At 41.4% G+C, this 25,624-nt stretch overlaps 1 protein-coding gene and 1 long non-coding RNA gene across 30 annotated transcripts in view; one reads left to right on the forward strand and one right to left on the reverse strand.

Moving 5' to 3' along the window:
• Positions 1-14,642: 14,642 nt before the first annotated feature.
• LOC310665581 lies at positions 14,643-17,607 on the reverse strand. Its single transcript, XR_014505522.1, has 2 exons — positions 17,470-17,607; positions 14,643-15,310 (listed from the first exon to the last, which is right to left on the reverse strand). It is a non-coding gene; the product is annotated as an uncharacterized lncRNA (long non-coding RNA).
• Positions 17,231-25,624, forward strand: part of PLEKHA7 (pleckstrin homology domain containing A7) — a 155,530-nt gene continuing 147,136 nt past the window's right edge. For 15 of the 29 annotated variants that reach the window (XR_014515362.1, XR_014515363.1, XR_014515364.1 and 12 more), the window contains exons 1-3: positions 17,231-17,521; positions 17,684-17,760; positions 18,095-18,152. Coding sequence is in view for 22 of the 29 variants with exons in the window: in XM_083458271.1 (XP_083314397.1) it covers positions 17,427-17,521; positions 17,684-17,760; positions 18,095-18,152 (230 nt within the window). In the remaining 7 variants the exon portion in view is untranslated. The remainder of the gene's footprint in view (positions 17,522-17,683; positions 17,761-18,094; positions 18,153-25,624) is intronic. The other 14 variants (XR_014515366.1, XR_014515367.1, XM_083458273.1 and 11 more) reach the window with 4 other exon arrangements.

Genomic DNA, 25,624 nt, shown 5'->3' on the forward strand with positions numbered 1-25,624 from the left:
AATCACATTCACAGTGGAGTATTTCAACACTTTTAAAAGAGTACTGTTACATTTATATGCGTATAATAACAGCCACATCTTTCTTCAAAATCCCTTTACCCCATTTATCATTTGTTATGCTCTGAAATACATATATGAAGTACAAAAGTACTATGGCACAATTAGTTAATATGATTGAATTCAGCAACTGCTCATTACTGTATATAATACATTCATATCAAAATGTATCTGTAAAGCCTTAATAGCTCTTTGATGGAAGTACATCATCTACTGCATAAGCCTAATGTTCAGTGGTGTCTCTAAGCAGATAAAACTATAAATGCTGAAATGCAGATAATCCTGAGAAGAGCTGGGAATTTCAGGGTAAACAAAATAAAGTATTACGATGCTCATTTTTAGAAATGACAATGTAAAATGATTAAAATTCCAAAGAATATTTCAGCTAACATGCTCTCATGTAATGTAATAGTCACAAAGGGATGTGCCACACCATACGCTTTCAAGTCGTCCGCTGCCCTGCTGCAATGTCTAGGATCAGATAATCACATGTATTTTCCTGCTCTTGTTTCACATCATTCAATGTGTCTAGTGGAGTGGGGGAAATATATTTGTGTAAAACTCCTTGGCTCCATTCCTGGGCCTAGCCATGAGGATTGGTTTCACCCCCAGGCCCACCAATAGTTGTCCTGCACCCCTGGATTCACTTGGGCCACATGCAGGTACCATAATTTTGCAATGATGTGTAATCCATTGTTCTTCCTTTGTGTGGCTTACATTTACTTCTGTGCCACACAACTCTCATAACATCTCATAACATGCCTAAGCATCTCATAACATGACTAAGGTGGTATATCCTGTCCTGCCACAGGTTTGGATTGCCCTTCCTCTGGAATCAGAAAAATAGGGGGAAGTTTTTAATAGGCCAGTCAACATAACTTGGAATCTAATCCTCATTTCTAACTTTTTTGTTTTGTGCATTTGTATCCTGCCTATTAGGGATGCGGGTGGTGCTGTGGGTTAAACCACAGAGCCTAGGACTTGCCGATCAGAAGGCCAGTGGTTCGAATCCCCGCGACAGGGTGAGCTCCCGTTGCTCGGTCCCTGCTCCTGCCAACCTAGCAGTTCAAAAGCACGTCAAAGTGCAAGTAGATAAATAGGTACCACTCCAGCGGGAAGGTAAACGGCGTTTCCGTGCGCTGCTCTGGTTTGCCAGAAGCGGCTTAGTCATGCTGGCCACATGACCCGGAGGCTGTACGCCGGCTCCCTCGGCCAATAAAGCTAGATGAGCGCTGCAACTCCAGAGTTGGTCACGACTGGACCTAATGGTCAGGGGACCCTTTACCTTTTATCCTGCCTATTATAAAATCAAATTCACAATTACAAGTAAAAATATATGTGTCAACAAGAAATCAAGAAAAAAACACATAGCAGTAAAAAACATGTCATAAACTTAATAAACTTTTTTGCCAACTCTTAAAGCCCAACCTATGTGCTTTAATGTGAAATTCCCACTCTTCGCCCTATAAAAAGTAAATGAAACTTGACATAAAGGAAGATAGGGGGATGTACCTGGTGAGATGTGGACATTTATGGAGCTTATAGTGGGGCAGTGCTAAAAACCCTGAGTCTGGAAATAATTTTAGAAACAAATGAAAGGGCATATCTGATGCACAGCAAATTACACCTATTTCCTTTCCCAGGTTGCTTAGTGACAAATAGACCCAGAGTGGGTATTAATATAATGCATTTCCTGCCCACCTTTACTATGCACCTATCCACAATACACCTGATATGTAGCTATAATGGCTTCTTCTAATTCATAGTATCAGAGGATGTATTTGGAGGTACCTTCCTATCACTCCCCCCCCCCATGTGTGTGTGGGTTGGGGATAAGCTTTAGTCTATGCATTTACTGCAGCCTAAAGTGTAAATGTGCAGATAAAGTAAGCAGACCAGCATGGGATGGAGTGTGGGGACTGCCTGAAAAAGATGTAAGCTAGATAATATACCTTTGTCCCAAACAGGATATGCTCAGACTGTGACATGATCTTCCCTACAGACTGTGATCAAGACAGGTGTGGATGCCTCTCAGTTACTACCTTCTGCTCATCTTCAGAATGTGTTTAGATTGGTATAAAAGGTAAAGGTAAAGGGACCCCTGACCATTAGGTCCAGTTGCGGACGACTCAGGGGTTGCAGCGCTCATTTCGCTTTACTGGCCGAGGAGCCAGCATACAGCTTCCGAGTCATGTGGCCAGCATGACTAAGCTGCTTCTGGAGAACCAGAGCAGCGCACGGAAACACTGTTTACCTTCCTGCTGGAGCGGTACCTATTTATCTACTTGCACTTTGTGCTTTCGAACTGCTAGCTTGGCAGGAACAGGGACCAAGCAACCTAGGCTCTGTGGTTTAACCCACAGCGCCACCCACATCCCTTATTAGATTGGTATAGTGCACCTTTATACTTTTAGCAGAGCAATGCAGGCAGATGCAAGGACTATGTTTGTTATACCGCAGTAGGCCTGCATATGAACATCATTCAACTATACCTACATAGCTACTTCACCAGTTATAGTATGAATTCAAGCCGCACTTATATTATCTAGTAGAAGTCTACTTTGCTAATACTTGATTCCATAACAAAAATCTTTCTTTTTAAGAAGTCAATATTGTGGAGAAACAAGTCTTGATTATGGGAATTTGTCATCCTCTAAAACGTATAGCAGAATATTTTTATATTAGCGCTTGGTTATAGTTATTTGTGTTATGTGTATGCATTCAGATCATTTAATTGTATTTTTACAAAGGCTGAATGACTATTCTTTGTTAAGCTGTTATTTCTTCAGTAGTCTGAACAGAATAATGTATAGTGTTATTTGATTACCTGGATGTTTTCCTAGTGGCCTGGAATCTCACCAGCCTTTCAAAAGTGACACTGCCTAGTTAGAAGGATGGGGCACAGCGCATTTCAGAGCCATTTTTAGCAGTTTGAATTCAGTCACAATCTGGTAGTTTTTGAGCTAGGGATTTTGTTCTACCAGAATAGCTGAGTCAGAAGATTAGCTATAGGATGAGGGGAAAACACATCGTAGGCTATCTTACACCACGTGTGCCTGCATAATAAAAAGGTAAAGAGGAAATGCAAGTGTGACAATACATATTGGAAGTCATTGGCTTGGAGAGAGGTGAGCGGAACATGGAGTGTATTATAGATGCTTTTAAACTCCATCTTATCCTGTTACTACCTTGGCAAGAGGGATCAATGTCATGAGTCCTTCAGTGCAGTCAGGATTGGGCTTCGGTTGGAAGCTCTGATGGGGGAAGAAGAAAAAGGAGAGGAATGAATTGTGGGCACTGGGGGGGGGGTGCCCTCCCATTTCCACTTTGACCTTAGCCATCTTGGAATGGGGAACAAAGATGCCAGCTCTCTCTTCTGCTCTGCAGACAGCTGAGGGGAAAGGCTGAACAGAAGATGGCAGTGACTGAACAGGAAGCTGAACAGGAGGGTGCAGTCATGTTGCATGGAAGTTGCCACCTTTGCAGATAGGAACAGACTAATCCGCCCTGACAGAGCATGCACTTCCATTCGAATATTCCCAAGTGGTGGAAGAGTTTCATGAGTGAGCGTCCCATGCCTCATCTTTAAAAGCTTGGTGGTAGGGGAAGGGAAACTTGTAGAAATGTATTTGTTACTTCCATCCAGTCCTTTACTTCTTGCCCTGCTCCTGAACCGTGACTCCTGAGCACTCTGTCTGCTGCCGAGCCTGTACTGTTACTTGCCAAAATAAATATCTCTTTCTTATAACTGGCATCCCAGTCGCCAAGCTGTACTAGTGACTTGTGCCACTATAGCTGAAGCATGGTTTTAAGCCCTGCCAGTCAGGAAATCCTGACCCTCTTTCTTTTGAACACTAGATGTAGCCAGTTGTTGAGCTGCAACTGAGCCTCGGCTTTCTTTTGTTAGTCAGAAGCCTGAACAATCAGGTCCCTTGTTGTTGTATTCCAGAGACAGGCCCCCAAAAGTGGGAGTAATTCAGAAGTTCCAGGGTGGTGTTTCAGTTAGCATAATCATAAAATGCCCTTGAGCCTACAAAGGTGCATGTTTATTTGGACATTGGACCATACTTCCAAATAAATGGTTTTGCATTGCTGGCTCTATCTGTTTTTGCACTTTGGCTGTGTCTCATTCACTACATGTCCACTGTAAACCTGATAGAGCTGACTTATTTTTCAAAGATGTATGTGTTTCAGCTTTCTAAAATACTTGCCAAGCACATAAAGAATATTGGAAAAACAGGATTAGAAAGGGAAAACAAATATCATGTAATTATTGTTGAGTAAGCACAACACTAATTTTGTAAAGCATAAGCCCATAAGTGATACATTGTATGTTGGGCAATACCCCCACATAATAATGATTTGATGGTATTTAGTGGCTAAACTAAATGTGCAGCCATTTTATTTGAGAAACAAATAATGTAAAAGACATCTGTTCAGTTGATAGTACAAGGGAAGAGTAATTATTGCTAAGCCTTCTAAAGCACAAATGGAATTAGCTTTATTAAATTTCCACTTGATTATTATCATTGTAACTGAATGAATCAATATTCAAAACCAAATTAAAATAAACCCAAGGAGACGCAGAAGAAATATAATATTTGATAGTGATTCTGAAGAAGTCACACAAAGCGGCAAATATAGGCAATTTGTGAGATCGTCTCTGTTTTGAATGTTCCGTTTAGCAATTTCAATAAGCTGTTAAAGATCTGTGAATATGTTGTCAGGGTAGATTAAGGTTTTTTAAATATAAATCAATGACCAAAATAATTTCCAATAAGTTGTTTTGAAAAAATACAAATAAATGTAGGAGATTAGAAGGTTATCGCTTCATTCTAGTAATTTGTTACGGAAGTGAGGCAACATACTGAGCTCCTATGAGTCTCCATTAATTTCTATGGTGGAAGAAGATGGGCATGTACTGTACCTCATTGACTGCTGGATACACTATTGGCCTTGTCTGCTCAATCTTCCAGAGCCTGTCTTCTCATGCAAGGGGAAGTCGCTAACTCACTAAGGGTTTGAGATAAATCGGCTACCCTCACCTGGCTTAGTTGGCCAGTCAAAGCCATTTCCTGGGGGTGTGCCTGCTGTCACATGCTGACAGCTTCTCAGGTCCACAGGTGAGAGTTGAGTGCAGGTTGGGGACCCTAGGTGGACAAACTACCCCAGAAGGAGCACAATATGTCCCCCACCAGAGGCCCCCCCTCCCCTAATGCCCCATACACCCCATTTGTCAAAATACTTCAAGATACATCAGCAAGGGAACAATGTAGTCAAAAATAGCTGTTCATTTGGAAGTTGTGTTTGTGTATGTGTGCATGCATCTGTGGATTGGTAAGTACAGTGGTACCTTGGGTTACATACGCTTCAGGTTAAATATGCTTCAGGTTACAGACTCCGCTAACCCAGAAATAGTGCTTCATGTTAAGAACAGAAATCGTGCTCCTGCGGCGCGGCGGCAGCAGCAGGAGGCCCTATTAGCTAAAGTGGTGCTTCAGGTTAAGAACAGTTTCAGGTTAAGAAGGTCCGGAGGTCCGGAACAAATTAAGTACTTAACCCGAGGTACCACTGTACTATATTGGTAAGTACAATATGCTTTTTAATTATATATGTGAGATTCAAGTCTTCCAGAAGCTATAAGTATGCATATATTTTAAAAGATTAACCTGCACTATTTAGTAGGGTAAAATACCATTTTAATTCAAATAAAACAATAAAAAAATTCTCTAGGACCCAGTGTTCATATTAATAACCCTATTTATTAGGTTGTCTGCATTGTCAATCAGCTTGACAAACTTCTGTTTTTTTAAAGTAGCAATGAAAGGTGAAATATATGTATAAGTGCTTTAAATTACAGAATAGAGTTCTGCACCCCACTGACTTATTCTATTGTGCAAAATGCTCACACATAGAATCTATTTTAAACCTGTTTTACGGAAAAATAAGCTGCAGTTTGAAGAAGAAAGTTTAATATGATGTTTTGGAAGTTTCTCTTTAACTCCACCTTCGTCAATTGATTCACCAGCTTCTGTACCCATTCACACACATACCAGACTCGTCATTTACACACTGCTCCACACAATTGTCTGAAGACTGCCCAGATGCCCCATTCCCACACCCAGCTTAAGAGGTGACCTTCCTTGCAGTATTTATGCCTCCTAACTTCTCTGCATCCTTTATGAAGAACAGGTGAAAGTTCTATCTACCTCTTTGACCTTTGCTTTGTGTATCTATTATATTATTATTATTGAGCATTCCATACCACTACAAAAACTCATGTTATCAATAGTGTGGAGACTTACTGTATTTCTCTGACCTCAGTGGTATCACAGTCACTTCAATGGTATTGAAATATCTTAAGAAGTGGTTGACCAGGAAAATGTCAAAGACTTCAGACTGCATTTACCTCAGGTTTTATAATTCTTTTTGTGGTGTCTATGACCTTTTGAGAACAACAAAAAATACTAGTGTGCATTCAAAGCAGGCCTTGCCAACCTTTTGGGACCACTGGACACATTTCAAATTTTTAGAAAATTCTAAGAACTCTAGTTATAAAATAGTTGTCATGTAGGGTGGGGTGAGGGGAGCCAGAATGGCATGACACAACATGGCTGCTATAGGAGTCCTGCTAGTTCTGGTTGTGGAGCTCACAAAATATCATCTCCACCCACTGTCTAATAACAAAAGGGAACATTTCCCAGTACTCAGAAAATAACACAAGGCGACTACACTCATCCTCTCTCTCCTTCTCTCACACACAGACACACACACACCACAGACATACCGAAGGCAGATAGAGTATGCATCTTTTGTATACACACACTTCACATATGCACAGCTGCACATACATCTCTCCCTCTTTGTCTGTCCAAATGCATCTCTGTTTGTCACAGACCACACACATAGCTGCCCTTCTCTCTCCCCCGCCACCTCACATATATCTCTCCCGTTCTCTCACATAAAAACCACACATTCATTCATAGATGCCTCTCCCCCCTCCCTTCTGCGCTCTCTCTCGCTCTCTCTCTCACACACTCTACACATCACTACACACAACATGACACATGACACAACACTACACTACACAGAAAGAGCATCTCCCCCGTTCTTTGCCCAAGTGAATCTTTCCCCATCAAACACACACACAGCCACCTCATCAGGTGAACAAGTGCTTGTTGCCAGGTTCACATGGCTGGCGGGCAACAAATAAGCCAATGGGGGACCAATAGATGAGTGAGGAAGCCAGCCCTGTCACTTCTTCCATCCTCTCCCCAAATGCTTCAAAACTAAACACAGTGCGAGGAGGCAGACTCTTCTAAGTTCCTGCAATTGCTCTGCACTGTTCTGCATTTAAAGAAAAGTTGTTGTTTTCATAATATTTGGCATCCCACCTCTTCCAAGTTAAGGGAGCCTACTGAGGGTGCAGTGCCAAAAGGGACCCACAGGCTTTAGTTCCAGGAAACTTATCTATAACAAAAAGAATAGTTTGTTGTGGTACAGTAGACTGGGCTATGCCACAGTGGTGCTTGTTCACCAGCAGTGCTTTACTACAGCAGACCATTTCTGCCCAGGAAACCCCACACCTTGTAAACAGCACAGGAATGTGGCTGGCTCTGATGGTCAGAGTGATAGATAGATATAGAACCGCCAACGGGAAGGGGAGGGGGTTGGCTGCATATATACCAACTTTGTCATTCTCTCCTCAAGACGGATCCCGAAAAGGAGCTGCTCTAGGCACCCTGTGAACACAAGCCAGGAGAAGAGAAACGCCAGCCAGCCCTGGAGGGGCAAGAAGGCAGCTTCTCCTTGCTGTCTGGTGTAATCAGTCGCTTATAGTCACTTTGAACTGTTTGCCCTTGTTTCTATCTTTTTAAGTTATGTATGATATAATCACCTTTTAATTACTAGTTTTTAAATCCCTTACCTGTTTGAAGTCTTATGTGGTCAGTTTATACTGGTCTGTGACCGAAATAAAGTTTGATACTGATACTGGTGTAAACAGCAATGCAAGGAGACAGGCTGCAACCTTTCAGCTTCCGGGCAAAAAGTAAGCTAAAAAGTGAGGCACACATAGAATTGAACTTTTTTTTCCCTTTTGGGTTTTCTCTCTTCCTGTTGTGTTGCCTCCCAACTTACTTATTAAAGAGCAACGGTTGTGCTCTTGCTGGGGACTTGGCAAAAGTTTCTTTTACTATCCACACACTGCGGGACCTCAAAGGTTTGGTTGCCAAAGTAACTTCAGGAATTCCCCTTGGAGTGGACTCCTCCTCTGTACTCTGAGGCTGCTGGCACACCTGCACTTTTACAAATTGATTGTTTCAGAAAATAAATTAGTCTTGAAATAGTTATTTTTAAAAAATAAGAGTTCTGAATTCCTAAGCATTTGCATGTATGTTTCATGGAGCTTCATATACATTCAAGGTTGAGGGATCACAAAGGATCTAATTTTGCTTACATTGTGAACACCGTTTTTGTGGCATTTCCACATATTTTCACTTGAATACACTGCAACCCCTCTAGGCTGACCAATGTGTGGCCTCATCAGTCAGATTGCATAGCATGTTGGTGCTGTATTTATGATGAATATCCCTGATAATATTGTTATGACTTTGGAGGGGGGAAGGCTGTATGCCTGCCCCCCTTTTTAATTCCTGGATGCAGCACAGATTCGTTTCATGGAAAAGTAATGGCTCTTTAAGTATGGACCATTAAGGTAACAAAGGAAGTGGCACTGTGCCAGATAGTGTATGGGTGCCTCCCCCCAACTTGCTGGTAGTTAGAAATTCAAAGACCAGAGTTGAGAGCTGAGTGTGTGTAAGGCAGCAGGCTGGGAAGGCAGAGGCAGTGTTATGCCTGATTTGTGTTGGAATCCAAGGCTGTGGCTATGGAAAAAGCAATACCCTATTGTGGTGCTGATGCTGTGAGGCCCTCCATCGTAGTTCGTAAAGACATCACAGTCTCCACTGTCCTTTTCACTGCTCAGATGGGGGGGGGGGGGGCTGGAATAATATCTTAAGCTTCTTATGCGTCCTTCAGATAAACTACAAAAACATCTTATGTATATGTATTTTTTCCAGATATTTGAGGGGGAAATAATTTTTAATACCCTTAGAACCCCTCTCCCCGCAGTAACCTACTTCCATCTACTGTACAATCCTATGCATGCTCATGTTTTCAAGGAGGTGTCCACCCTAGTAAGTGTGCTTAAGATTGTAGCCTAATCCTAGACATGTCTGCTCTGACTTAAGTCCCGTGGAGTTCCATGGGACTTACACCCAAGTAAATGGGTGTAGGATTGAAATTTAAGGTGATAATCCTACATATACTTAACTGGGAGTAAATCCTGTTGAACTCAGTTGGACTTCTGAACAGACGTGCATCAGATTGTGTTAATCTTAGGTTATTAGCTGAAGATATGCATCTTTAGATAATTGTGTAACCATGGCATATTCCTCAGAGTGTTTAATTCTGCCCAGTATTTCAAAGGATCCAATATATATACAAATAAATGGCAAAATTTTGTTATTGGGGTAGCCTCTTTATGTTCTTAAATTAGCCTTTGCTTTGTATAAATTTGATAAAAGATTTTGACTCTTTCTTCTTTTGTATATGTAGGCACAAAGGCAGTTCTTATAGTGGCTCTCTTGAAGGTGATTGTTTAGTTTATTAACCTCCATTCCCTTTTTCAAAGTTATTACAGATATATGAATAGAAGCTGTGACCAAACTATACGCCCCACGTTTATTAATATTTCCATTCAATGCACTGAATGGAAGTCGAAGGAAGCAGTCTACAATGGAGAAAAAGGAGAAATTTCTGTAATGAACATGACAGGCATTATTTACCAGTTAATTTGCATGCAATTATTTGTTGTCTGATACTACACAAAGACTAGATGCAAGAATGGCACCCTGCTACCAGGCTTCTTCATGTTAATCTTTGAACCTCATGGGAAGAAGTACTAACTTTCCCGTATGTCTCACAATATCCCTCCTCTATTCATTCATCTGCTCTTCCTACTCCATTATCATTCTCCTTTTAAAAACACTTTTAGACTAATTCTGTGCATCTCTGTTAACTATATTCACCAACAAGGGAGAGGGGAAATGGAATTTTGTAGCTGGCCCCCTGAACAGAAACCAACACATACACTGCAAGTACAAATGTCTCATATATCTCTGTAACATCTGATGTGGAACTATTTCATATTCCCCAACATGTGCAGTTATGAGTGGCTTGTACTTCCTCTTCTACCTGTATTGCTTATGATCAAAGTGACTCCAGGCATTCTGTTCACATCATGTCCCACATAGTACTCTGAAAAACTGTACTAATTTTTATTTTCCTTTGTAAGTCAGTGCCAGAACTCACCATGAATGCCTCCCTTTGTTCTCTCATAATGACAATGGCGCCCACCTGAGAGGTGCCAGAACTGAGTTCCGGTGAGTTCCAGCTGAAAGAAAGACCTGTTGCAACTCATTTGGAGATCTCTGGATGCTGATTATTACATATGACAAGTGGGGTCCTATCAGGACCAGATTTGAGTTTGAGGCCCTATGCTACTGAAGGTAATGGGGCCCTTTACATGTCCAGCTGTCCTTTGTCAACAACAAACTATGGTAATTTATGGACCTAATAGGTATCTAAAGCCAGTTGCACATATCAAAATATGTATTTTATTAAAGTAATTGTTGAACTGAAATACAATTAAGAAGAAGTATATTAATGTTGTTGTTGTTTAGTTGTTTAGTCGTGTCCGACTCTTCGTGACCCCATGGACCAGAGCACGCCAGGCACTCCTGTCTTCCACTGCCTCCTGCAGTTTGGTCAAACTCATGCTGGTAGCTTCGAGAACACTATCCAACCATCTTGTCCTCTGTTGTTCCCTTCTCCTTGTGCCCTCCATCTTTCCCAACATCAGGGTCTTTTCCAGGGAGTCTTCTCTTCTCATGAGGTGGCCAAAGTATTGGAGTCTCAGCTTCAGGACCTGTCCTTCCAGCGAGCACTCAGGGCTGATTTCCTTCAGAATGGATAGGTTTGATCTTCTTGCAGTCCATGGGACTCTCAAGAGTCTCCTCCAGCACCATATTTCAAAAGCATAAATTCTTTGGCGGTCAGCCTTCTTTATGGTCCAGCTCTCATTCCATACATCACTACTGGGAAAACCCTAGCTTTTACTATACAGACCTTTGTTGGCAAGGTGATGTCTCTGCTTTTTAAGATGCTTTCTAGGTTTGTCATTGCTTTTCTCCCAAGAAGCAGGCGTCTTTTAATTTTGTGGCTGCTGTCACCATCTGCAGTGATCATGGAGCCGAAGAAAGTAAAATCTCACTGCCTCCATTTCCCCCCCTTCTATTTGCCAGGAGGTGATGGGACCAGTGGCCATGATCTTCCTTTTTTTGATGTTGAGCTTCAGACCATATTTTGTGCTCTCCTCTTTCACACTCATTAAAAGGTTATTTAATTCCTCCTCACTTTCTGCCATCAATGTTGTGTCATCTGCATATCTGAGGTTGTTGATATTTCTTCCAGCAATCTTAATTCCGGCTAGGGATTCATCCAGCCCAGCCTTTCGCATGATGAATTCTGCATATAAGTTAAATAAGCAGGGAGACTATATATTATAGTATATCAATAGTGAAATACAATTAAGAAGTATATTAATAGTGAAATACAATTAAGAAAAAGTATATTTTGGGGGGGCCCCCAAGAGAGTGGGGCCCTAAGCTATAGCTTGTTTAGCTTATACATAAATCTGGCACTGCGTCCTATAGCAAAATGTTTCAGTGTTGAGTGCTTCTTTTCAGGTACTAGCTAGCCACACAATTCCATTCCCTCCCTAGGGTTTCCTTCACCACAGTAGTAAGTCAGCATTCAGGACCTATAAGCAGGCTCAGTTCTCATTAGCCTGTTTGAGTGTTTGCCATTGCCTCTTCCCACATTTTGGTTTTTCTCCCAGCCACATTGATGTCTATGGGCTGCTCTCTTTTCTAACCATGGGGACATTTTAAAACAGTGTGAAGTAGAAAATGATCTATCCAGATGATGAGATGTTTCTTTCTATCCCTTTTTATGTCTCTGTGTTGTTTCCTCCCTTTCCAGCCACTCCACTCCATCCCCGCCTCCTGCCCACTTTTTTGTTTTTCACTTAAGTTTCTCAAAATTCTTGGTTTTCATTGGACTCTTTTCCGCTTATGTCCTCTTAAAGTTTTTTTAAAAAATAACTTCTGCAATCCTTGGGTTACTCTGAGTCTGCTGACTGTTCTCTCTTGTGTGCAGTGTTGGCTATACAAGCACAAGCAAGGAAATTTTTTGAATTGGTATTAAAAAGAATATTTATTTTTATATATTAAGGATATTTCCAACCCACCCTTTCACACAATGGATCCCCGGATGGAGCACATTACATGCTTATAAAACCCAATCCAAAATGTGATGAAAATACATTGCTGAAAAGCCATCCTTATGGTTGCCTATAATTAAAAATATATAACAGAATGAGCTCTGCAAGAGAGGATAAAATTAATTTTAAAATGGTTTCTTCAGCTATGTTCGAAGCAAGAGGAAGAACAAGCAAGTGATAGGTCCTCTGGGTGGAGAAGACGGAGAAATGTTATTAGGCGACAGAGAGAAGGGAAACTGCTCAACATATACTTTGGAAGACATTCTACATTTGTAGGGCAGCCACTGAGAATACTTCATTAGGCATTTTTCTGTTCATGTTTGGAGCTGTTAATATTTATAACTAGGAAGTGTTCTATAGGACAAAAATATTGTCTTGTATTATTCCTGTGGAACAATAGGGGGACACTACAGAGGCCACTAAAGATAGCTTATACGGTACAGCACTACATTCTACAATTTCACTACTTGTTGTTGTTGTTTAGTCGTTTAGTCGTGTCCGACTCTTCGTGACCCCATGGACCAGAGCACGCCAGGCACTTCTGTGTTCCACTGCCTCCTGCAGTTTAGTCAAACTCATGCTGATAGCTTTGAGAACACTATCTAACCATCTTGTCCTCTGTCATCCCCTTCTCCTTGTGCCCTCCATCTTTCCCAACATCAGGGTCTTTTCCAGGGAGTCTTCTCTTCTCATGAGGTGGCCAAAGTATTGGAGCCTCAGCTTCAGCATCTGTCCTTCCAGCGAGCACTCAGGGCTGATTTCCTTCAGAATGGATAGGTTTGATCTTCTTGCAGTCCATGGGACTCTCAAGAGTCTCCTCCAGTACCATAATTCAAAAGCATCAATTCTTCGGTGACCAGCCTTCTTTATGGTCCCGCTCTCACTTCCATACTACTCATTTCACTACTACCACCTCGTAATTCCTCATTCTTGTACTACATTGAACAGTTTCATTACTGCTAGTTTTCACAATGATTCCATATGATCAATGGACTACAATTTCATTTTCTGTTCTCTAGACAAATATTCTAAATATGCTGTTTACAGAGAGAAAACTGTAAATAAATTAATAGGAAAGGACTAGAGATTAAACCTTGAAGGTTATGTAACTGAATAATATATCATTACAGTCTTCTCTTTCTTAAAGTTACCACCTGAGGTTAAAAAACACTACTGATTCAAAATGTCAATACCAATATAAGAAGCTATTACCTCTGTGCGGGTGCAAACAGCATTTTAATGGACGTGTTAAGGTTCCAGAATCAATATTGGCAAGTAATTATCTGTGGCAGGATGAGTAGCATTCAGTGTGTTGTTTTTTGTTTTTGAAAGTTCGGAATTGCTTACACACCAGATCCTGAACTGTATTATAACTTTAAAAATCCATTTCTTTTGCACTTCTGAAGATATATTCCAACAACAATGACAAAAACCCTTAAGGGAGATCCACAAGAAGGCCCGATGTTTGTATCCGCATGCATAAGTAAATCCAGAGGACATACAAGCCCCTAGAACTAGGAGAACTACAGGAGTGAAAAGGGCCTCAACATGTGAGTCAGTGATAAGTAGTGGGGGAAAGTAGGGAGGGGAGCATGGGCATGGCTAGGATTTTTGTTATGGGGTCAGGCCTTTTGTTTTGGGGGGAGCAGAACCTCAGTTAGCTATGCATTTTTTTATTGATGGGGGGGGCAGCTGCCCTTCCATGTCCCTCCTTGGCTACGCCCATGGAGGGAAGAGCAATGGAAGCAGAAAGTGAATGGGTCAATTGTAGGGAAGGTGAAGAAAATACTACAGGGTGTCATTGTTTTAATTAGGAGATGTAAAGGCTAAGGCCTGAGCCAGTTGCGACATTATGAATTCAGGTTATGCTCATGAAACAATATAAGGTCAAGGTTTTAGACTTGAAGTTACTCCAAAGACAACAGTATAATTACTGCATATTTTAAATTTATAGTAAGGAGAAGAACAGCCATCGTCTGAACTTGGTTGTATACTGCTGGTACTCTAAACTAAGAATTAATTGTAGAAGCTGAAATAATTGGAACGGTTCATTTTTGAGCACCAACACATACTGTATAGGCAATATTGAAGTAAATGAGAGCCGGTACAGACTGAAGCAATAAAAGCTTTGCAGAGGTTGGACAAGTGACTTAGGATATGTCTACAGAGAGCTTCCATATTTAAAGGAATTTCCTTATTCTTTGAAGTATTGAAATGACAGTCATGATTTTATACACACAGATGGAGGGCCTGTATTTTGCAAAAAATACACTTGGGGGTTGTGTACAGTGTTTCTCTGTTTCTACGCAGGCTGTACAGATTAACCTTCAGGAACAGCTTTGTATTTCTTTTTATTTTGTTAAAAAGGAAGAAATATTGAGGAGTTTTCTTTTGACAATAACAAACAGGAACACAATTGCTGGAAAAAGTAGAGATTTGCCCTGCTACTTTCTACAATATCACTGTTCTATTGACATAAAATAGAATTTCAGTAACTAGAAATATGCTGTGGATTGAGATGCACTATTTATTTTAGGTAGGTACACACTGCATTGTTACATGTCTACCAAAATAGTATTAGCTAAAAATGCAACAAGTCTTATATTTAGAATTTCCCCTACAGTAATTGCCAATCTCAAAACATCAAACAATTATGATCACAACTCTGATTGGTTCTTTAATGTAGTTCAGGGCTGCAGAAAATATTACAATCCCCATAGTTGACAATCTCCACTGACGTGTGATTTAGCCTGTGCAGCAATGAAAGGAACAAAGTTATCTTCACTTTGCTTGCTGATCCACTCCAACAACTCTGATTTTGTCTTCTTCCATGCCCTGCTGGTTTCTCTGTAGATTGCATTTTTCAGCAGGAATAGAAGAGAAACAATTTTACGGAAAGGAAGGAGTAAGACACTGTATCCTGGGTAGACCATGTGCAGAGCTGGGTCAAATTACATAGAGCAAAGAGACATGTATCCTCTTGTATGTTTGTTAGGAGTTTATGTCTGACAGCATACAAAGGAAAACAGAACAAGCGAAACAAAGTTTGCTACCAGACTGCCAGTATTCTGCAAGCAGGATTCAGCTGCACACCAGAAATTTAGTTTGCACAATAAAAGTGAATGGAATGCTTTACTGCAACAAATCAAGGTTTTAAACATTGACATTTTTTGTTTAGGAAAGTGATGGGGAAATGCACCAAAAAGTGTGTGATAAATGATTGATTAATGGGAAGACATAAAACTTCTGCACAAGATATCAGAATGAATGCTCATTGTTGTATAACCTCTCTGCAATAAATCAGAATAAATGCTCAATATATACCACACATTGCATAAAATCCAAGTATGCTTTGTGCAAGCAAATTAGGATAAATGCTTGATAAAATGGGTTGTCTGGAGGAGCCCAAATTCTGTTTCAATTAATGAACTGTCCTTTTATTTCCACTGATGATACAAAAGAGTACAAATTGTATTAAAATGAGGATCCATTGTTTCCATACAAATCAATTTGTAGGGTAACATGAGTTGCATATTCATATTTTTGGAAGGAAATTCAACTTGAAATTTGGCCTATGGGTGATATCCAACTAAGTCATACCCACTGAAATTAATGGAGTTCAGTACTGAAGTTCATTGATTTTAATGGGTCTGCTCTCAATATAACTACCACTGAATATCACCACAGAAATTCTATTCATGTATAGGCAGCATTCTCACATGTCAAACTTTATTTATCATTGATTGGTTAAAAACATGGAATGTAGAAAAAGCAAGTGTGTTTGAAACTTCTTCACGTGTTAAATTGCTGTTACAATAGCCTGCTGTATTAATTACTAGATAAACTGGGCCCCAAATTTATCCTCATGATAGTTGCATATGGTGGTAGTTCTGGTGTGGTGGACAAAGAGCTGTGAGAAGAAGCTAGTTTTGGTGGCAGCACCATTAACAAAGTACAGTTCCCAGGATTCTTTGGGGGAAAGTGATGTAAGATTGCTTTTAATGTATGGTGTGGATGATCTATTGAGGGCAGCTTAATTTATGCCATGTGTCAAGTGTGGCAAAGTATCCCACAAAGCCTAACAGTGCAGACACTGAAAAATATCCTATGTGTTCTTGCCTATGCAGTTAAAACACTTAGCTGAGCCACCACAGTTAGATACAGTAGGAGGGTTTCATTTAGAGACGTGTGTGTGACTTTTATTATATTTACACTTTAATTAAAAAATAATTCAGGAAAAGTTTGTGTTTAGGAAGGGGAAAAGATCCAGATCTTGAGGGGAAAAGTTCACAAATTGGCGGGAAAAGAAGTAGCCTTGCTCATGTGTTGTGAAAAATGTGACGTTATTTCAACAGTTGGAGCATTCAGACGCCTTCACAACAAGGCGTTAATATCTGTATCTCTGGAGCTCTGATTGTCTGAAATTGGAAGTGCGACTGGTAAGTTCAGGTAGCATATTCTTCATTTCTATTTATTCACCTACAGCCCTAAGCGTTGCTGTTTAAGGGTGGCACCTATTAAGTCCTAAACAAGGAACAGCGGACTTTAGCTGGGCTCACACAACCTGTTGCCCGGACTGCTATTATGGGATACAAAACCACAGGCTTGTTCGAAATAAAGAGTTCCCTCTCTTCCTCTCCTCCTGTTTCCAAACACGGGGCAACGAGCCGTCTGCCCAATCTGCCTGCTGGGCTTAACTGGAAGGGTGGGGGACACACACAGAGCGCTCTTCCCCACCCAGACGGGGGAGGCGAGCCACCTTGCGTTGCATTGCGCTGCGTTGTGCGTTGCGCGCCTGCCCGCGCGCCTCCCGCTCTCCGCTGCCGGCCGGTGGCGCTGCTGAGCAGAGCCGGGCACTTGCGGCGGGCGCCTGCCTGCCTGCCTCGCCTCGCCTTGCCCTCCCGCTCCCTTGCACCCCCTCCGCCCCCCTCCGGCAGGCGGGCGGGCTGTGCGCGCGGCGAACATGGCGGCGGCGGCGGCCGAGGCGGTGGGGCGGGACACTCTACCTGAGCACTGGTCCTATGGCGTCTGTGGAGACGGCCGCGTCTTCTTCATCGAGTAAGGCGCCGGGCGGCGGGAAAAGGAGGTGGCGGTGCGTGGGTGGGGGCGGGGGCCGGTAGCGTTGCCGCTTATTCCGCTCCTTTCTTTCCTCGCCCCCCCCCCCCTTCACGACGGGCTCTAGTACTAACAGGTGCATGTTTGCCGCTTCTCCCTCCTTAGCGACCTGACCCGCTCAACTACTTGGCTGCATCCTCGCACCGGGGAGCCCGTCAACTCAGGCCACATGATCCGCTCAGGTGGGTGCCCTAAACTACCCCTCGCCCTCCCCAACTACACTTTCCCGCTAGGGCACTTGTGGTGGGGCGGGGGCGGGAAAGAAGCGGGGCGGGAAAGGGAGGCTGAATGGGACTTTTCTGCTCCCCCCCCCCCTCGCCCCGCGCTCGTGTTTGCCTTTCTCTCTCTCTCTCTCACGGGGGGTGGCGGGGGGGGGGAGGATAACGACCTTTGTGTGACTGGGATTTACGCTCGCCTATCTCCAGGGCACTGAGATCTCGCTTCCCTCGTCTTTCTCTCACTGCCACTTTCTCTCTCTCTCTTTCTCCCCCCTCCTGCTTTTGTTCTTTTTTTTAGATCTTCCCCGTGGATGGGAGGAGGGATTCTCGGAAGAAGGAGCCAGTTACTTCATTGAGTGAGTATTTCCCACTCTCGAGATATACTCGCTTACTTAACCCGGGGTGTGTGTGTGTGAGAGAGAAAAAGGATTAATCTTCCGTATCAGAAAATGGGATATATTCTTGTCCTCCCCCCCACTTTGCTTCCCCCCTACCCCTGGAATCAACATCACCTTATTTTGGGTCCCGTATAACTGAAGTAAAGGAGACGTTTGTCTCGTGTGTGTGTGAGAGAGAGCATGAATTCTGATACTCTCTGCTGATTTTTTTTTTTTAAATCCCTGGTTATAATAGCGCTTTATATTGCCTTACTTTGGTGTTCTCTTGACACTTCCGTTGTCTGGCAAGAGCAACAGGCTTTTACCTTTGTAGCTTGTTTATATTGCTTCTGGATTTCGTGCGGTAGTGAACGGTTGACTGAATGTCAGCCAAACTTGGCTGAATGTGTTACTAACACACTGGCTGGAACCTGTTGCCTGCTGCTGAATTGAAGTGTAGCAATGAGGTTGTTTATAAGGCAGCCTAGCAGTGTTCAGTATGTGAAAGACTGTCACGTTTTTTCTGCAAAAAGAAGTTTAGATCAAATTAATGGTCACAAATCTGCTGAAGCATGGAATGGGTCATCTTATATATCACATGTTACATACTGAAAATACAAACAGCGCTGCAAAAAACAGTGAGAACATCATTTATAAAACACTGGTGGTGAATTAAAAATGATTTAATTTGAACAGTAGTCTGTTTTGGATTATAGTCTTCTTTAATGTTCTTAATTTTTCTGTTGCAAAAGGGGAGGCTGTTGTTTTAACATGGGGCAACATTTTGCAAGATAGATTTTTCTTATTCATGCCTTTTGATTATTCCATTGCTACTGTTGTATTTGAATAAAAGAGGAATATTGCTATAGATCAGTAATAAGTAATGCCTAATTTGATACTATACAGGATTGGATCTGTGGAATTCTTTTGGGTCATAACCTTTGATGAACACTGACACCTGATATTTTAGGATCCAGCCTGTTCTTGTGATTGTAATGTGTTTTAAACAGGTTTTACTGTTGTATCTTAAATTATTGTGACCCATTTTGGGATGAAGGATGAGTAATAAATAAAAGTAATAAATTTATATATATTGCAAGAGTAAAAAGATAGATTTTTGCATGAATAAAATAGTAGAAAAGTTGTCTTACAATATTACTTGTAGGAAATAATTCTTCCCTGAGCACTTAGTTTTTTGTGGTTGGAATGTCACCACAAGAAAACTGCATTCACTTTGAACAGTATAGATGGTGCAGAATTACAATGGCTTTGTGCACCTGTTCAGTATGTACTACTTAAAAGACGTGATCATATTCCCAGGAGCTGTAAAAGAAGATAGTCTGGGGACATTTTAAGAATACATTGATGCCCAAAACAATGGAAGCTGTTTTAGAATGCAGTGTAAGTGGAATTTTGGGGGTTGTTGAAGGAATCTAGGGTGATGAAGGAATACCAAGAATATGGACAATTTTTAAAAACTGGTTGCCATTTCCCCACCTCCTTAGCATTTTCCATTCAGATATTACATACATATGATCTGTTGTTGTGCAGGAAGGAACATAGTAAATTGAAGAGTTTGATCTGGATGGACTAAAGGGAGGATGGGTGGTATTGGTAAATAATACGAGTTACCACCAAATGGTTTTGGCCACCTCTCAAGATATCAGCATGGGGGTTCATGAGGTTTAAGTTCTGCCATCTTAAAAAGCAGAGACATCACCTTGCCAACAAAGGCCCGTATAGTTAAAGCCATGGTTTTCCCAGTAGTGATGTATGGAAGTGAGAGCTGGACCATAAAGAAGGCTGATCGCCGAAGAATTGTTGCTTTTGAACTATGGTGCTGGAGGAGACTCTTGAGAGTCCCATGGACTGCAAGAAGATCAAACCTATCCATTCTTAAGGAAATTAGCCCTGAGTGCTCACTGGAAGGACAGATCGTGAAGCTGAGGCTCCAGTACTTTGGCCACCTCATGAGAAGAGAAGACTCCCTGGAAAAGACTGATGTTGGGAAAGATTGAGGGCACAAGAGGGCACAAGAAGAAGGGGACGACAGAGGACGAGATGGTTGGACAGTGTTCTTGAAGCTACAAACATGAGTCTGACCAAACTGCGGGAGGCAGTGGAAGACAGAAGTGCCTGGTGTGCTCTGGTCCATGGGGTCACAAAGAGTCGGACACAACTAAACGACTAAACAACAACAACCACCACCACCAAATGTAAAGGCTTTACATGATATATACTTCTTCTATTTTTTTCTGATTGTGCTTAGATTGAACAATTTCTAGGTTTTTTATTTAAAAAACTGCCAGACAAAGTAAACATGGCAGAACATTTTTAATGGACTATGTGTCACATGCAGAACCAATTATAGAAATACATCAAATAATTTTAAATCTAGCTTTATTTCTGGAAGGCCAGCTGTGGTAAAGAGTTACTTTTACAAACTTCAGCTGGTTTGCTAGTTATACCCTTTCCAGGGGAACAAAGAGTTTGAAAGAAGACATACTAATTTCTTGTTTAAACTACTGCAGTGTGATCTATATGGGGCGGTCTTTGAAATGTGACTGCCCAACTGAGTAATCGGGAAAGCAGTTGCCCAGTTATGAATCAATAATACAAAATTTAGATAACACGTTGCATCTGAAGTAAGCGATAGTGACTATCAGTTTCCCAATGAAAATCCTTGTCATTACATATTTTACATGGCTGTTTATTTGTATATATTTCACAATTTTATATATGGATGTTTTATGATCGCCTATACTTGTAATGCCTAATATGCCTAATAAAGGTTTGGCGAAGTAGACTGTCATTTTCAAGATGCAATTCAAAGACCTGGTTTGCATGTCACATTAAGCCACAGGGATGATGGGAGTTGTAGTTCAGCAAGAATCTGCATGGTTTGTACAAAGGTATATCCTGTCTTACCAACTTTTTAGAACAGGTGTGGGGAAGCTTCTTCAGCTCAATGACTGCATTTCCTTCTGGGCAAAATACCAAAGTCTACATACTGGTGGTGGGCAGAGCCAGAGGCAAAAGTGTGCAGAGCAGCAAATGTAAATGTAACCTTTGTACAGTACTTTAGTTTCTACACACACTTGCACACCACCCCTCTGTATCCAGAGAAGCAAGAGGCATTATCATAGTTCAGAAACACGTTCCAAAAGGCAAAGCACCCAGAGTGTGAAACAGGGATAGTGAGGTGTTTGGCCTAGGGAGAGAGGGTATGTTTCTGTGTGAGAGTTCTGAGGGTCAGGTGGTGTCCTGGAAGGCTGTATTCATCTCCTGGGTCTGAGGTTCCTCACCTATGTTTTAGAGTTTGCTGAGAAACGTCAATAAATATGTGGATAGGGATGATATGGTAGACACTGTGTACTTAGAATCATAGCACTGTAGAGTTGGAAGGGATCCTGAGGATCATCTAGTCCTGCAATTCAGGAATCCCAACTAAAGCATCCATAACTGAAGGCCATCCAACCTCTGCTTCAAAACCTTCAGTGAAGGAGAGAGTCTGTTCCACTGTTGAACAGCTCTTACCATCAGAAAGTTCTTTCTGAAGTTTAGTCAGAATAATAAAAAATACTGGCATGCCACTGCTATCCTTTTTCAGCTGGCTCCCAAATTGTGGGACCAGAATCCTGACAGAGGAGTGAATAGCTGGTAGGAAACAAATGATCCCCTTCTTGAACGTTCTACAATTTTCTCTGTATTTTTTAACTGGACTTTAAGGCACTCCTTTCCCCCCTTTATAGTTTGCCCACCTATATCACATGAGACTCACTGCCACCTTTTTGTATGATAGTTAGTGAAGAAGTTTTAGGTTTTCAAGGTTTCCCCCCTCACTATATCCCTTACCATGAACTCAGGCTCTCTCTGTTCTCCCATTCCATCTTCCTGGTTGCAGCTATTTATTGGTAGAGGGAATGAACAGTTTGCTTCTTGACATTGAGAGGTTTGCTGCGATAAAATAGTTGGGAATAATGACACACTTTGTAAGTCCCTCACCAAAGGCTCCTTAACAAACTTGATAGTCATGGGGTGGTAGGATGTGTCCGCTTATGGGCCAGTAAGTTGTTAAAGAACAAGAAGCAGAATAGGAATAAAGGGGCAGTTCAAATAATGGAGGAAAAAGCGAGGTTCTTAAGGATGTGATTGGGCCAACTTTTTAACTTGTGCATAAATGATCAGGAGAAGGATCAACGGAGAGGTTTGTTCACAAAAAAGAAAAAGGGGTCACATTCCTGAGCAGTCATCACCATTTCAGACACCATTAGTATATACAGTACAGTGGTACCTCGGGTTAAGAACTTAATTCATTCTGGAGGTCCGTTCTTAACCTGAAACTGTTCTTAACCTGAAGTACCACTTTAGCTAATGGGGCCTCCCGCTGCCGCCGTGCGATTTCTGTTCTCATCCTGAAACAGAGTTCTTAACCCGAGGTACTATTTCTGGGTTAGCGGAGTCTGTAACCTGAAGCACCTATAACCTGAAGCTTCTGTAACCCGTGGTACCACTGTATATGAAATCAGGAATTTTATTTGCCGCAATGTACATCACTTTACACTTGCTTGCATTGAATTGCATTTGCCATTTCACTACGCATTCTCTCAGTTTGAGATATCCTTTTAGAGTCCCTTTTTGTTTTAACCACTTTGACCAATTTGTTACTGGCAAACTTGGCTATCTTATTGCTCAGCCCTAACTATAGATCATTTATGAACAAGATAAAAAGCACAGGTGCCAATACTGATCCTTTGGGGACTCTACTTCGTTCATCCCTCCAGAGAACTGTCTAGTTATTCCTATTATCTGCTTCCCATTCCTTAACCAGTTACCAATTCATAAGCGGACATCTCCTCTGATGACATGAATGCTAAGCTTACTCATGAGTCCTTTGTGACAGACTTAATCAAAAGGTTTTTGAAAATTATAGATTCAGTATTTAAATATATGTGATAATTTCAGCATTCCAGTGTTCACAGATTTTAATTTTTTTCTTTTTGTCCTGGCAAAGATCAGTACAGTGGCAAGGTGGGGATTATTGGGAAGTGATGAATAATGACTGGAGGCCATGAGCCTGGAACACGTAGTCATGCAAGACATTGAAGCACTGCTCTCTGAATACTGAAACTTGTATAGATGCTCTCGCAACATTTTCAAACATCTTTCAACAACTGTAACAGTTAGAGCTCTATTTTTAATAACTGTGTTTTCTAGGATTCTGTGTAATTTATTAAATTTGCAGAATTCCATGCAAAATTCCCTGTGTATTGAAAACTTTCAGCTGAAAAGAAATAAGACTCAAGGAGAAAGCATTGTTTGAGTTCTCTGTGATGGCACACCTCTCTTTTATTTAACACTGCAGCAGGGGTGGGTAACCTGTGGACTTCCAGATGCTGCTGAATCACAACTTGCATTTCCTCTGGCAATTGGCCATGTTGTCTACAGATGAGAGTTGGAGCCCAACTACACCTGGAGGGCTGCAGGTTACCCATCTCATGATTTAAATTGTTGAACAGGCTCCCACAAGAGGTGGTGGACTTGGTGGTGGAACCTTGGAGGTTTTAACAGATTGGATGGCTACCTGCCATATAAGATCTAGTTGAGATTCCTGCATTGCTGGGGGTTGGACTAGATGACCCTCAGGGTCCCTTCCAACAATTCTGTGATTCTATGAATTAATAAAGCAACTTGCTAAAACTTCCTTCCAACATATCTGGCTCTTTATCTCTGTTCAGATGTGAAAATATGTGATTTTTGGATCTACTTTTAGAACTCTCTAAGCACTGCTAAGAAACTGTTGTGTTAAGTGGTATCTTAATTGTAGAAATAAAGAGGGGCAGATTCAGTTAACAACCACCCATTATTTATACCTCACCCATGTAGCAGAAGCTCATACAAGGACTTCCGTCAGCACAGTGGGACTTAGCCTTCTCTCCTTTCCCCATTGGCTCATGGTGGGGGGAGTTGGGAGAACCCCCAGGGCAGGGGATTTCATTCTATCTGGGAAGCTGAAATGCTTGCACAGACAGATCAATTGCCATAGCATTACACTCAGTGTAAAAAAGAGATGCCAGAGCTCACCAGGAACTTCTCCTTTGTTCTCTTAGAATGGCAATGACACCCACTTGAGAGGTACCGGATTACACTGGATTCCTCCCACAATTTGGGGAAAATATTTTTTTGTTTTTATTGTATATATCTGCCACATATCAAACTTGTTTTTATATTTATTTCAGATTGGTTATTGGTGGCATGCAGATAATATCTCTAAAAATTCAGATACAACACGTTTCAAAGTAAACATCAAACAATTTATTACTAACACTCTTGTACAAGATGAAGAAAATGTTGTTTTTATATCAGGGAAGGGATGTAGCTTAGTTGTAGAGCATCTGCTTTGTATACCAAAGGTCTCTGGTTCAATCTGCAGCATCTCCATGTAGGTCTGGGAGATAACCCTGTCTGAAGTCCTGGAAATGGAGATTTGTGGTAGAATTCCAAACATGTGATACATAAGTTTAGGCTTAATAAAAAATTGTAAACTGATTTAACAACATAAAATGTTGGTTCTATGACCAAGACCTGGGTGATGTTACTCTGACACAGGTTTGCCCACCTGGGTACTCGGTTCAGCACCAATGCAGGTGGGAGGTGTTTTTCCCATAGCATACCTGTATAGGGATTCTGTAGCCCTCAACAGAAGGTCCTCCAGTACGGGATTCAAGGGCTTGTATCTGTTGTTGGGTCACAGAGACAGTAACCAGCTATAGATCTGCTTTGACTATTTAGTCTTTTTCAAATATGTCTCAATTAGTTCCAAGGAATTGCCAGTATTTGCAGAGTACTTTGTTCTGTCCGTGGCAACATCAGTACATGATCAGTAAGTAGGCTACAGGTGTGATGTCAACATATGTAGCACCTTTTCAAGAAGCTCCCATTAGTCTGACAGTGGCGTGAACAGGCTGTGTTGAGTTCTATGCCTGGATGCACATGTTCTCATGAACTGATACAAACAGGTGTTTGTTGGAGTCCTTCCTTGTCAGAATCTCATCTTTTCAGCATAGTGCACTGTAGAAAGTTGAAAGAGCGAAATACTGTGAGGGAAAAGTTGGGGCCTTTGCTATCAAGTTTCCTTCAATTTTTACAAGCAATTCATGTTTAATAAAGCAAAACTACAGACTCATAATCCTAGTATTTAAAGAGAGATTTAAAATGTTTGCAACTAGACTAATGATCAAGTGAAGATTAATAAATATGGAACTGTAGGAAACAGCTTCCAGTTTGTGGAATCTAAAATGCTAAGTAGCCTTGAGATTCAAGCCTTTGAAATGTTTCACCATGTTCAGAAGATCTAACTATGTTGGGTTGTAAGTTTTCTTTGCTCAGACATAATTACTGGCTGAAATACTAATATTCATAAGAAATACACTGCTAAGCGTTGATGTCCC

The sequence above is a fragment of the Podarcis tiliguerta genome (genome assembly GCF_965153285.1).
Source record: "Podarcis tiliguerta genome assembly, chromosome: 1".
NCBI classification, from domain to species: Eukaryota; Metazoa; Chordata; class Lepidosauria; order Squamata; family Lacertidae; genus Podarcis; species Podarcis tiliguerta.